A 14,001-nucleotide genomic window follows, 5' to 3' on the forward strand; every position below is an offset into this window, starting at 1 on the left:
GACACTTAAGCTATTCTCTACTAATTTCCTCCCCCCTCCCACCTTCCAGGGGACCAGCCAGCTCCCGCGCAAAACCAGGACCGCCGGATTCTTCTCACCAGCGTCCTTGGGGAAAGCATCGGATCTTCATCTGGTGCTACGAGTTGAATTGATAGGTTTGTGTGCCATTGGCTCTTGTTGAAGCTCGCTCTCGATCGGCCAGATAAACTGACCGCTCGCTCTTGCCTCGTCGCCTGCAGATTTTCTTCGATACCCCTTCTCTCACCATGTACGGCACCGGAGCAGGCCCTCAGACGGGCATTTCCACTCCCAGATCCAGCTCTTCTCTCCGGCCGTTGACTCTCTCCCACGGCTCTCTCGAGACCTCTTTCCTCATCCCCACCAACCTTCACTTCCACGCCTCCCAGTTGAAAGACAAGTTCATCGCCAGCCTACCCGAAGCCACCGACGAGCTTGCCCAGGATGACGAGCCCTCATCCGTCCCCGACTTGGTCGCCAGATACCTCGGTCTCATCGCCCACGAGGTCGACGAGGGTGAGGATGACGAGCAGGGCTCTTACGAGGAGGTCCTGAAGCTCGTCCTCAACGAGTTTGAGCGCAACTTCCTCCGTGGCAATGAGGCCCACGCTGTTGCCGCCACTCTGCCCGGCATTGAGTCCAAGAAGCTCGACTTCATCCGAAGCTACTACACGGCTCGCTCTGTTATCAACCGACCGATCAAGCCCCATGCCTCAGCTCTTTTCCGGGCTGCTGAGGATGGCGATGCCGAGATTTACACCATCTTCGGTGGCCAGGGCAACATCGAGGAGTATTTCGAGGAGCTGCGGGAAATCTACAAGACCTACTCTAGCTTTGTGGGTGACTTGATCAGCTCCTCAGCCGAGCTCCTCCAGAACCTCTCCAAGAACCCCACCGCCGAGAAGTCGTTCCCCAAGGGTCTTGATGTCATGAACTGGCTTCACCACGCCGACTCTACTCCCGATGTCGACTACCTGATCTCGGCCCCCGTCAGCTTCCCTCTGATCGGTCTTGTCCAGCTCGCTCACTACGAGGTGACATGTAAGGTTCTCGGCGTGCACCCCGGTATGCTCCGTGACAGAATCACCGGTACCACTGGTCACTCCCAGGGTATCGTGATGGCTGCTGCTACCGCTGCCGCTGACTCTTGGGACTCTTGGCGCGAGATTGCCACTTCCGTCCTCACCATGCTCTTCTGGATCGGAACTCGCAGCCAGCAGGCTTTCCCCATCACCTCCATGACCCCCAACATGCTCCGGGAGTCATCAGAGCACGGCGAGGGCTCTCCCACTCCTATGCTTAGCATCCGCGATCTCTCCCAGTCTGAGGTCCAGAAGCACATCGATGCTACCAACCAGTACCTTCCTGAGGACCGCCACATCAGCGTGTCCCTCATTAACAGCCCTCGCAACCTGGTTGTGACTGGTCCTCCCACCTCGCTGTACGGTCTGAACTCTCAGCTGCGCAAGGTCAAGGCTCCCACTGGTCTTGACCAGAACCGAATTCCTTACACCGAGCGAAAGGTCCGCTTCGTGAACCGATTCCTGCCCATCACGGCTCCCTTCCACAGCAAGTACCTCGCTGAGGCCACTGCTATGATTGATGAGGACCTGAAGGAGATCACCATCGATTCCAGCGATCTCGGTATTGCCGTCTTCGATACCAACACCGGTAACGATCTCCGTGAGCAGGTCAAGGGCAACATTGTTCCCGCCCTTGTTCGCCTCATCACTCGGGATCCCGTCAACTGGGAGAAGGCTACTGTCTTCCCTGATGCCACTCACATCCTGGACTTTGGTCCTGGTGGTATCTCTGGTCTCGGTGTCCTGACCAGCCGCAACAAGGAGGGTACCGGTGTCCGTGTCATCGTTGCTGGCACTGTCGACGGTGGACTCAGCGAGATTGGCTACAAGCCTGAGATATTCGACCGGGATGAGGAGAACGCCGTCAAGTATGCCATCGACTGGGTTAAGGAGTTCGGTCCCAAGCTCGTGACGACCAAGAGTGGACGCACATACCTCGACACCAAGATGAGTCGACTTCTCGGTCTCCCCCCGATCGTGGTTGCAGGCATGACTCCTGCTACCGTGCCGTGGGATTTCGTTGCTGCCACCATGAACGCTGGATACCACATCGAGCTTGCTGGTGGTGGTTACTTCATCGGCCCCATGATGACTGACGCCATCATGAAGATCGAGAAGGCCATTCCTGCTGGTCGCGGTATTTCTGTCAACCTGATCTACGTCAACCCCCGTGCTATGTCCTGGCAAATTCCCCTGATCGGCAAGCTTCGCTCTGAGGGTGTTCCTATTGAGGGTCTCACCATTGGTGCTGGTGTCCCTTCCATTGAGGTTGCTCAAGAGTACATTGAGACTCTTGGCCTCAAGCACATCAGCTTCAAGCCCGGCTCCATCGATGCCATCCAGGCTGTCATCAACATCGCTAAGGCCAACCCCCACTTCCCTGTTATCCTCCAGTGGACCGGTGGCCGTGGTGGTGGTCACCACTCGTTCGAGGATTTCCACCAGCCCATCCTCCAGATGTACGGCCGTATTCGACGACAGGAGAACCTCATCCTCGTTGCCGGTAGTGGTTTCGGTGGTGCCGATGACACCTACCCCTACCTCACTGGTCAGTGGGCCAAGAAGTACGGCTACCCTCCCATGCCTTTCGACGGTTGCTTGTTCGGTAGCCGCATGATGGTTGCCAAGGAGGCCCACACCAGCAAGGCTGCCAAGGAGGCTATTGTCGCTGCTCCTGGTCTTGAGGACGGTGAGTGGGAGCAGACCTACAAGGGACCTGCCGGTGGTGTCATCACCGTTCGCTCTGAGATGGGCGAGCCCATCCACAAGCTTGCCACTCGTGGTGTTCGCTTCTGGGCCGAGATGGACCAGAAGATCTTCAGCCTTCCCAAGGAGAAGCGTGTTCCTGAGCTCAAGAAGAACAAGGACTACATCATCAAGAAGCTCAACGATGACTGCCAGAAGGTCTGGTTCGGCCGCAACAAGGAGGGCAAGGCCGTCGACCTGGATGACATGACCTATGCCGAGGTTCTGCGACGTCTCATCGAGCTCCTCTATGTCAAGCACCAGTCTCGCTGGATTGACCGCTCGTACACCGTTCTGACTGGTGACTTCATTCACCGCCTGGAGGAGCGTTTCACCACGTCTCCTGGAAAGGCTTCTCTTCTCCAGAGCTACTCTGAGCTCAGCGACCCCTTCGGTGTGATTGACCGTGTCATCGCCGCCTACCCCGAGGCCGAGAACCAGATCATCAACGCCCAGGATGTCCAGCACTTCCTTATCATGTGCATGCGCCCCACCCAGAAGCCTGTCACCTTTATTCCTACCTTTGATGACAACTTCGAGTTCTACTTCAAGAAGGACTCCCTGTGGCAGTCTGAGGATCTGGATGCGGTTGTTGACCAGGACGTTGGCCGAACTTGCATTCTCCAGGGACCCACTGCTGCCAAGTTCTCGACTGTCATTGACCAGCCTATCAAGGAGATCCTTGACAACATCCACGAGTCTCATATCGAGTTCCTGACCAGGGATCAGTACAGCAACAACAAGGCTTCCATTCCTTACACCGAGTACTTCGGTGGTAAGCTGGTTGACCCTGAGATCCCTCTGGACGTTGAGGGCTTGACTGTCAGCTACGACACCTACAAGAACACCTACCGTCTGTCGTCGTCTGCTGCTGCCACTCTGCCCGAGCTCGACTCCTGGCTGTCTCTCCTGGCTGGTGCTAACCGCAACTGGCGCCACGCCCTGCTCATGTCGGACGTCGTCGCCCAGGGCCAGAAGTTCCAGACCAACCCCATCCGACGCATCTTTGCTCCCTCCCGCGGTCTGTTTGTGGAGATTTCCTACCCCAACGATCCTGCCAAGACCACCATCGTGGTTCGCGAGCAGCCTCGTCACAACCAGTATGTTGATGTGATCGAGGTCAAGCTGGTCGGTGAGAACAAGATCCAGGTCAACATGATCAAGGAGACCACCGCTCTTGGCAAGCCTGCTGCCCTCCCTCTCCTTTTCACCTACCACCCTGAGGCTGGTTACTCGCCCATTCGTGAGGTCATGGAGGGCCGCAACGACCGCATCAAGGAGTTCTACTGGAAGGCGTGGTTCGGAGAGGACGCTCTTGACCTTGACGCTGATGTTACTGCCAAGTTTGATGGTGGCAAGACTACCATCACCGGCGAGGCCATCAACGACTTTGTCCACGCTGTTGGCAACACCGGTGAGGCCTTCGTTGACCGACCCGGCAAGACTGTCTACGCTCCTATGGACTTTGCCATCGTCATTGGCTGGAAGGCCATCACCAAGCCTATCTTCCCTCGCACCATTGACGGCGATCTCCTCAAGCTTGTCCACCTGTCCAACCAGTTCCGCATGATCCCCGGTGCGGAGCCTCTCAAGAAGGGCGATGAGGTCACCACCACTGCCCAGATCAACGCCGTCATCAACCAGGATGCTGGTAAGATGGTTGAGGTTTGTGGCACCCTCGTCCGAGACGGCGAGCCTGTCATGGAGGTCACTTCTCAGTTCCTGTACCGCGGTACTTACACCGACTACGAGAACACCTTCCAGCGCAAGGTTGAGACTCCTATCCAAGTGCACCTTGCTACCACCAAGGATGTTGCTGTCCTCCGCTCCAAGCAGTGGTTCTCCCTCGATGAGCTCCCTCGTGACATTGAGCTCCTCGGCCAGACCCTGACCTTCCGACTCCAGAGCCTGGTTCGCTTCAAGAACAAGAACGTGTTCAGCAGCATCGAGACCCGCGGTCAAGTCCTGCTTGAGCTTCCCACCAAGGAGGTGATCCAGGTTGCCAGCGTTGACTACGAGACCGGCGAGTCCCACGGCAACCCTGTCATTGACTACCTCGAGCGAAATGGCAAGACCATTGACCAGCCCATCAACTTTGAGAACCCCATCCCTCTCAGCGGCAGGACTCCTCTGGCTCTCCGAGCCCCCGCTTCCAACGAGAACTACGCTCGTGTCTCTGGCGACTACAACCCCATCCACGTCTCTCGTGTCTTCTCCAGCTACGCCAGCCTGCCCGGTACCATCACCCACGGCATGTACTCTAGCGCTGCTGTGCGAAGTCTCGTCGAGACCTGGGCCGCTGAAAACAACATTGGCCGCGTTCGCAGCTTCCATGCCTCCCTGGTTGGCATGGTCCTGCCCAACGACGATCTTGAGGTCAAGCTCCAGCACACTGGCATGGTTTCTGGTCGCAAGATCATCAAGGTCGAGGTCCGCAACAAGGAGACCGAGGACAAGGTTCTCGAGGGTGAAGCCGAGGTTGAGCAGCCCGTCACCGCCTATGTCTTTACTGGACAGGGCTCTCAGGAGCAGGGTATGGGTATGGAGCTGTACGCCAGCAGCCCCGTTGCCAAGGAGGTCTGGGACCGCGCCGACAAGTACCTCCTGGACAACTACGGTAAGTTGAAACTCTATCCGCGAATTATAAAATGCATATACTGACTTGGTCACCAGGATTCTCCATCACCAACATTGTGAAGAACAATCCCAAGGAGCTTACCATCCACTTCGGTGGTCCCCGTGGTAAGGCTATCCGCCAGAACTACATTGCCATGACCTTCGAGACTGTGGCTGCGGACGGTAGCATTAAGTCGGAGAAGATCTTCAAGGACATTGACGAGACCACCACCTCGTACACCTACCGCTCTCCTACTGGTCTGCTCTCTGCCACCCAGTTCACGCAGCCCGCCCTTACCCTGATGGAGAAGGCCAGCTTCGAGGACATGAAGTCCAAGGGCCTGGTTCCCAACAACAGCACCTTTGCCGGTCACTCGCTCGGTGAATACTCGGCCCTTGCTGCCCTGGCCGAGGTTATGCCTATTGAGAGTCTGGTGTCGGTTGTGTTCTACCGTGGTCTCACCATGCAGGTGGCCGTGGAGCGTGACGCTGCCGGACGGTCCAACTACTCGATGTGCGCCGTTAACCCCAGCCGCATCAGCAAGACGTTCAACGAGGCTGCTCTGCAGTTTGTGGTGGACAACATTGCCGAGGAGACTGGCTGGCTCCTGGAGATTGTCAACTACAACATTGCCAATATGCAGTACGTGTGCGCTGGTGACCTGCGGGCTCTTGACACGCTTGCCGGCGTGACCAACTTCCTCAAGGTGCAGAAGATCGACATTGAGGAGATGAAGAACAACATTGAGGAGGCCAAGGGTCACCTCCGCGAGATCATTCGCGGCTCTGCCGAGAAGACTCTGGCCAAGCCTCGTCCTCTGGAGCTTGAGCGTGGATTCGCCACGATCCCTCTCCGCGGTATCGACGTGCCTTTCCACTCTACCTTCCTCCGATCGGGCGTCAAGCCCTTCCGATCCTTCCTGCTCAAGAAGATCAACAAGACATCGATTGATCCCTCCAAGCTGGTCGGAAAGTACATTCCCAACGTGACGGCCAAGCCGTTTGCGCTGACCAAGGAGTACTTTGAGGATGTGTACAAGCTGACCAACTCTCCCAAGATTGGTGCTGTCCTGGCCAACTGGGACAAGTACATTCAGGATGAGGCGGCCACCAACGGTGTTGATGGTAGCGACAGCAGCTCAGGCGGTGACTACGAGGGCCCCGGCGCTGCTGCTTAAATGGATGGATGAATAGAGGATAGACGACTGAAGAGGACAGTCATGGACGATTATGAAGAAGGTTTTACAGGTTCCCGATGGACGGGACCGGTTTACTACTACACGAAGGAACTATATCACGATGTATCGTATTACTTAGAGAGGCGTTTGCTTTTACTGCGCAGTTAGACTCTATTATGTTGAATGTTGTGTAATTTCTCACCAAGCGGAGGTGCCAGTGCCGGGTGACCAAGTGACGGGGGCGAAGGCGTTTGCTTGAGATGAGGCACCGGTTGGTGGCAGGCCCGTGGGTCGGCTGCCGGCGACGGCCGGTGAACGGGGAGATAGCAAACAAGGTGGAGGTGGCCTATCAGAGGGGGAGTTAGGCCTACTCCGAGCTCCGAGGTACACGAGTTGACATGGTTGGCCGCTAACTCGTTTACATGTAGTGTAGGCGTTTGGTGGACAGAGAGGGAGATAGGGGGATGAGTTTGTCTATAATAACTACAGAGGACTCAAGTTGAGCTGGAATTCCTGCTCTTTCTTCTCTTCTTCGCAATTGATAAAGTCCGGTCTCGGCATTACATCATCATCATCGCCCTCACTTTCGCTCTTGGCACGTGAATCAATCAGGCAAAGCGTCACAACTTGAACCGAGGAAGCGCATACAACAAACTCAACCAACAGCAGCAGCAGCAGCAGCACCAGCCCCGAGATGACGGGCTTGAGGAAGCAGGTCTTTGCCGGCACCTTCATCTCCAGCAAGAGCCCACAGGAACTCAACTATCTGCACAATGCCCTCATCTGCGTCGACGGCGAGGGCAGGATCGCCAGGGTTGATAAGGAGCCTGGCAGTGTGAGCAAGCTGGAGAAGACGCTCCAGACGCTTGGATGGGCTGCGAGCGAGGTGGACATTTATGTGGCACAGCCGGGACAGTTCTTTTTCCCCGGCTTCATCGGTGAGTTTTGCGTAACGGACTGTGGGAATGCGCTTGCTGACGATAGCTCTAGACTCTCACGTTCATGCGCCCCAGTATCCCAACGTGGGCATCTTTGGCAAGACGACGCTCATGGAGTGGCTTGAAAAGTACACCTTTCCCATGGAGTCGAGCCTCAAGGATCTGGACAAGGCGCGCAGGGTGTATGCCGCATGCGTGAGACGGACGCTGTCCCATGGAACAACGACAGCGGCCTACTATGCGACCATCGATGTGGCCGCCACGAACCTCCTTGCCGATATCTGTCTCGACATTGGACAGCGCGCCTTTGTAGGGCGTGTCTGCATGGACAACCCGACCACCTGCCCTTCTTACTACCGCGATGAGACAGCTCAGGAGTCATTGGAGAGGACGCGGGAGACGATCCAGCATGTCCGAGACATTGACCCAGATTTCAAGCTCATCTGCCCCATCCTGACACCCCGCTTCGCGCCCTCGTGTTCCAGCGAGGCCATGAGGGGTTTGGCAGATATTCAGAGGGAGATGGACCTGCCAGTGCAGACGCACATATCAGAGAACGAAGGAGAGATTGCGCTCGTGGCAAAGCAGTTTCCCGAGTCTGGCTCTTACGCAGAGGTTTACGATAATCATGGCCTTTTGACGCGGAGAACGATCCTGGCGCATGCGGTGCATCTGAGCGAGGAGGAGGCGGCCCTCGTGGCCAGGCGGGGGAGCAAGGTGTCTCACTGCCCATGCAGCAACAGCTCCCTCACGAGCGGAGCGGCGAGAGTGCGGTGGATGTGGGATCGGGGCATCACGGTCGGCCTCGGCACCGACATGAGCGGAGGTTACAGCCCCTCGGTGCTCGAGGCGGCACGGCAGGCGGCTCTGGTAAGCCGTCACGTAGCTATGGGCGTGGCAGCCGGAGCGGAGCGGGAGCGGAGCAAGCTGACGGCGGAGGAGGTGCTGTACCTGGGGACGCGGGGCGGCGCCGAGGTTGTGGGCCTGGGGGACCGCGTGGGCGGGTTCGAGGAGGGCATGGAGTGGGACGCGCAGCTGATCGGTCTGGGACAGGTGGACGAGGACGGCATGGGACAAGACGGCAACGTCGACGTGTTTGGGTGGGAGACGTGGGAGGAGAGGATGGCCAAGTGGCTGTTTAACGGGGATGATCGGAATGTGAGGAAGGTGTGGGTGAGGGGGAGACTTGTTCACGAGCGGTGAACTTCTTCTCTCATAGCCAAGGAACAAGAGGCTATTTCGGCATATCTGCCAAGAGAAAGGGAAGGGTGGCCTCAAGACGGGCGGCCTCCAGCTGATAGAGGGAGTGAAAGTCGTATCTGCCCGTGGCTTAAGCCCTACAAATGTCCACCGCGTTTCACTTAATCTCGCATTCCAAGAGCAGTTTTTCGTTTTGTAGAGGGTGCGCCACGAAGAAAAGGAACAAAAAACCGCTTCGACCCCTGCATATCTGCCGTGGGATGTTTCAACCCAACGGGGATCATCTCTCTCTCATGCAAGACCCGGCCAAACATGTTGCCGTCTGACGTTTGACTGGTGCTGCAGCCGCCGCCAAGGGCGTTGATCCATCATTGAAGCACAAAGATAAAAAAAAAAGGCTTTTTTTGGCAGTGGCTTAGATACAAGTCTAATATCAAACTTGGAAGCTTGGAGCTTCTTCAGCTCTAAGCTAAATAAACCACAAGACACATATCTTCGCAAGGCAGATTTTTCCAACTTGTTCATCTTTCAGCTGAATGCGTCTACTAGGCGATAAACTGAATAGACTGGGACTCATGATGCTTCAGAACCTTGGCATGGCTTGCAAGACTCCAATGACGGCCCCTGTCAAGTGCGGATCCCTGCCCACGGCAGAGACAGTTTCCCTTCAGCCCTGCGCTCTTGGCGCCGTGCTGCAACGGTCCTTGGGCGTCTATTGTTGCATCGTCAGTGGGAGCATAAGAAGAGGGGGAGTCCCCCCTTCCCCATGGAGTAGTAGAGAGTAGCAATCCAGAACACCATCTTTGTCTCTTCCAAGTAAACCACCAACCAACATATCGCCATGTCGGCCACTACTACCTCTACCCACGGCCTCACGGTCACCGGCGTCCCCAAGATGCCCTTCTGGCTCACCATCCTCCGCATCGTAGCCCTCGTTCTCTCCCTCGGCGTCCTCATCGCAGCCGCCTACCATCTCTCCCTCCTCGGCGGTTGGAGCCAGTACTACGTCGGCTCCAACCCAGCCGGCTTCCTCATCTTTGACGCAAGTCTCACACACACTCTCTCTGATAGATCTCTAACATTCTTATTAGTCCATCTTTACATTCCTCATCCTCGGAGGCATGCTGGCTGCAGAGTTCTTTGCGCCTCACATGTACCTCCGCCTCCTCTTTGTCGGCGCCCTCATTCTTGACGCCATCTTTTGGCTGTCTGCCTGGGCTTGGGCTGCTTCTTGGACTTCAAGTTACTACTCCATCTACAACGCTGCTGGCTTTGGTCTGTATGCCGAGCTGCAGGCTTGGGGTGCTTCTATGCTTGCCGGCTCTGTTCTGGGCGCTTTCACTTGGTGAGTTTCTTTGTGTCTTTCCTCATGAAAGGAAACTGACTGTCAAAAGGGTCGTCATCATCGTCATCACCGTCTTCTTCGTCAAGGCCTGCATGGACTCTCCCCAAGACTCTTCCTTCTCCCCCAGGGCCCCAACCGACCCCGAGATGGGCCCTCCCAAGCAAGAGGGCGTTTCCCAGCCCCAGTATGCTTAGTTGAATAGGCCAAGCTGCTCCGAGAAATATCAATTGACTACACAAAGGAGGTAAAGGCGAAAGGAAATACTATGATACCCTGGGTCTATGACCCCTGTGATGGCTTTGGCAGGGCTTGGTTGGTGATGGAGTGTAATGGTGAAGGACGGTTCTGCTTTTCAACGTGTTTGATTTGCCTGTAGAGGCCTTGATTCTAGATATCTTACATGAGTTTATACAAAGCGATTTCCCCGTACGCCTCTGCTATCTGCCCTGATAGAAACGAAAAAAAAAAAAGGAACCTGAGAGACGGGGAAAATGACCAGAAAGACGAAAGAAGAAGAAGAAACAAAGCCCAGAGAAGCAAAGACGTCGATCGTGATAGTACCGCCTCTAGCGAAAAAGAAACTGGTGAACTAAGCCACCAAAATCCCACTCATTCTATAAATCCTTTGGCCTGACGGTGTGTTGCTCCTGTTGTCTTGCCCATGGTGGTCTAGTATAGGTGGTGAAAACTGCGCCGCGATGCATGAGTGAACCAGAAAGGACGAAGCCAAGCACCAGCAGACAAGGAAAATCTCCATTCTCTGTGCTTGTTCAATGATCAACCAGAAAAAGACAGAGCAACTCTTCGTCTCCATTGCCAAAAGGATCGTGTTCAAATGGGGTTGTTAGTAAAGGTGTTGCTCCAGTCATCAGCCATCGAGGACATCTCCTCAGCAGACGCATTCTAGGCGGCTACAGCAACTTGTCCAGGCTGCTGGTTGAACTGGTGTTGGAAGGGCTCCATGACTGGCTGCTGAGCCATGGCGTTCTGAGCGGCCTGAAGAGCCGCGGCGTCATTTGCTTCCAGCTCGGCCCTGAGCCGGGCGACCTCCTTGGCCTTGGCCTCCTTGTCCTTTTGGACATGCTTCTGTGATTTATACTTAGCATGAGATACTTGAAGGTGGAATATGTTCAACTTACGTTGCTCTTGGCAGTGCGGGTGGACTGCCTCTGCGACTTGCTCTTCGCAGAGTCCTCAGACCTCTTTGCGTCTCCCTCGCTTACTCGCTGTTCGACAACAGACAAGATGGCCTTCTTCAATTCATAAGGCAGGTCCTTGAACTCGTTGGGTTCAGCCCCAAGAGTGATGGCGCGGAGCTTCCACCAGTTGAGCTCCGCCTCACGGTCGTTCAAGAGGACTCGGCTTTGAAAGATGACCTCGTTACGACGGTCTCGCGTCGCCTTGGCCGCAAGATTGTTTCGCTCCTTGTCAAGCATCTTTCCCTTTTCCAAAATCTGCTTGTTCTTGGCTCGAAGAATCTCGGCCAGCCGAGGGTTGTCCTCAGGGATCTCGTAGGGGGCCTCAGGCAGAGGCTTGGCCGCCATCTCCTTTAGCTCAGATGGAGGGAGAACGGGAGGATTGGCCTCCTGGTGAGCAAGCTCAAAGTCGATAGAGGTGATGATCTTGTCATAGTCTGCCTCGGAGCCCACGTCTGGGATGGTCAAGCCGGCCTTCTCGAAGGGGTAGCCAGCGATCTTTCGACCAGACCAATCGGGCTGGCGCTTCTTTGGACGAGCATCAGGAGTGACGTTACCACTGGTAGTCAGACCAGAGAGAATCGGCTCAAATTGCGAGAACTGGGTGTCAACAGCGATGTTGTCACCGGAGTGAACTGGCTCACATTGCGTGAGGCGAGGGTTAAGAGTGAGGGCTTCACCCATCTGCTGACCCGAAGGACCTGACTCGCACTGCGTAAGACGAGGATCGATAGTAGGGTTGTCGCCCAACATCGGGATACCAGAGTTGACAGGACCCTGAGCGTTGAAGTTGAAGCTGCCGGGAAGAGCGAGGTTGAGCTGCGCAGTCGTAGTAGGCTTGGGAACGTAACGTTTCTTGTTGGGAGGCGTCGCAACGCTTCCTTCAGCATCGTCCGCTCGTTTGTAGTTCACCCACTGGTACTTATGCTGCTGACCGGCATTGCTCTGGTCGTAGGACCGCTTGCCCTTGGGCAGCGAGTTCATGGTAGCGGAAGTGCAAAGATGTGACAAGAGTGAATGAAAGAGATGACCACGATAGCTAGAAGAGAGCACTAGACGACGGGAAGATTGTAGAAGTGTATGGGGAGTGGCAGAAAGGAAATGAAGTTAGGAATCAGGATGGTGAATGTCGAATCGCTGTGGTGACGATGCCGCCCAGCGACCGCGAAGGAAGAGAAAATAAATACGTGCCTGTGATGGATAGATGCAGCAGCGTGTATAGGAATCAAGATACCTTTTCAGATAGAAACGAACAAGTTCCAAGATGAAGGTTTGTAGAAGAAAAAGTGTGCGAGTGGTGGTGATGTTTGGAGGAGAGAGAGAGTGGAGGGTGGAGGATGATGCAGAGGAGAAGAAGAAGTGAGGCCAAGCTCGTGCAGTGCAGCCCAAGAAATAACAATAGCTAACAATGGTGCCGCGCATCCCCACTCGCGAGGTGAATGCTCAAAAATCCCAACGACAATAGGTAGCCCGCCTCCAGTAAACAAACCCCTAGACTGGCAGCCGGTCTACACTGCCAGACGGGGAGCCTCCCCCTATCTGCATTGCAGGTGAATCACTAAACGCCCTGATCAGGTTTCTCGCACATGACCCCAAACTGCATCTCCTCCCTACTGCAGTTCATGGGCGTCTAAATCTACACTTCCTCGTCCTTGACTCCCTTCGTCATCAACTATCAAGGTACGTCCCCCGAGTTGAATGACCAATAGGCTGTCAAGCGAAGGCGGTCGCTAGGGGTGCACAAGGGACATAGGTATGACTCTCCGACACTCATACGCAACCTGTTTCTCTCGAGGCTTGACTGATGCAGGCAGGGCCTTTTGTTTTTCCCTTTCGCAAGTCACACGAAAACGTGATGCTGTTGACATTTCCCTCTGGCTGACAGTTCGTCAGTCGTCACGCGACCACTTGCGAAAAACATCACCGCCAACCCCAAGCTCGCTCGTCACAAACTCTCCACGCCCTGTTAAGTATCGTTCTCTTCATGTATTCTTTGCTAACTTCTAGACTTCGTCGTCATCAGGTCGGGTATTCGATATCATCGAGGTGGCCTCCTTTGTTCGTCGCGTCACTATCCGTGATTCAAGTTGTCATTCTTCATCGGTTGATGCGAGCATCAACTCACAGATCAGCGCGAATGGAGTCCTGCATCGTACACCGCAGTAACTCTAGATAATTGTGTCCTAGCCATCCACTAACCAAGCTACATGGTCTCTCCGGGGGTGGAAAGGGACTCGCGGGGGTAGGATTTATCATTGTGTAGCCTGAGGGTGCGGACTCCTTCATCTAGGTGCCATTCGTGCGGCTCTGCTTTGGTTTCGAACGCCGCGAATCATGCCCATCGCCTTGTTTGAGGGCAACAGTGCATCTTGACGGTGACTCCCTGACGTGAATATACAGCATCAAGGCAGACGTTGCCACCACCAGCAACGAGGCTCATATTCACCTACCCCCGACTGACTCTGAGAAGCATCAGCAACGAAGACTTGGGATCATCAATAAGAAGAGTATTTCGCCCTCGAACAAGAGTGCGAGAACATGTCGTCATCCTACCACTCACACAATGACCCCTTGTTCAGTCGACGTGGAACAAGACAACACAATACATTCAACTCTGCCGTTCTTTCAAGCAGTCCGCTAGCCACCCTGAATTGTTTCCAGAAAACCAATACCCGCGACCGC

General features: G+C 55.2%; 3 protein-coding genes and 1 pseudogene across 4 annotated transcripts, besides 1 other annotated feature; 3 read left to right on the top strand and 1 right to left on the bottom strand.

Annotated features, from left to right (window-relative positions):
• Positions 1-266: 266 nt before the first annotated feature.
• On the top strand, positions 267-6,640 carry NCS57_01236400 (uncharacterized protein; the record flags this gene model as incomplete). The annotated part of the gene is made up of 2 exons (XM_053062039.1): positions 267-5,463; positions 5,520-6,640. The coding sequence occupies 2 exons, from the start codon at positions 267-269 to the stop codon at positions 6,638-6,640; spliced, it is 6,318 nt and encodes a 2,105-aa protein (XP_052908567.1).
• Positions 6,641-7,307: 667 nt separating this feature from the next.
• On the top strand, positions 7,308-8,781 carry NCS57_01236500 (annotated as a pseudogene). The gene is made up of 2 exons: positions 7,308-7,578; positions 7,631-8,781.
• Positions 7,308-8,781: a sequence feature.
• An 838-nt stretch (positions 8,782-9,619) lies between these two features.
• Positions 9,620-10,317, top strand: NCS57_01236600 (uncharacterized protein; the record flags this gene model as incomplete). The annotated part of the gene is made up of 3 exons (XM_053062040.1): positions 9,620-9,820; positions 9,870-10,123; positions 10,173-10,317. 3 exons carry the CDS (start codon positions 9,620-9,622, stop codon positions 10,315-10,317), a joined length of 600 nt encoding a protein of 199 aa, XP_052908568.1.
• Positions 10,318-11,026: 709 nt separating this feature from the next.
• On the bottom strand, positions 11,027-12,303 carry NCS57_01236700 (uncharacterized protein; the record flags this gene model as incomplete). The annotated part of the gene is made up of 2 exons (XM_053062041.1): positions 11,027-11,209; positions 11,263-12,303. The coding sequence occupies 2 exons, from the start codon at positions 12,301-12,303 to the stop codon at positions 11,027-11,029; spliced, it is 1,224 nt and encodes a 407-aa protein (XP_052908569.1).
• Positions 12,304-14,001: the final 1,698 nt, after the last annotated feature.

The sequence above is a fragment of the Fusarium keratoplasticum genome, chromosome 10, assembly GCF_025433545.1.
Source record: "Fusarium keratoplasticum isolate Fu6.1 chromosome 10, whole genome shotgun sequence".
Lineage (NCBI taxonomy): Eukaryota > Fungi > Ascomycota > Sordariomycetes > Hypocreales > Nectriaceae > Fusarium > Fusarium keratoplasticum.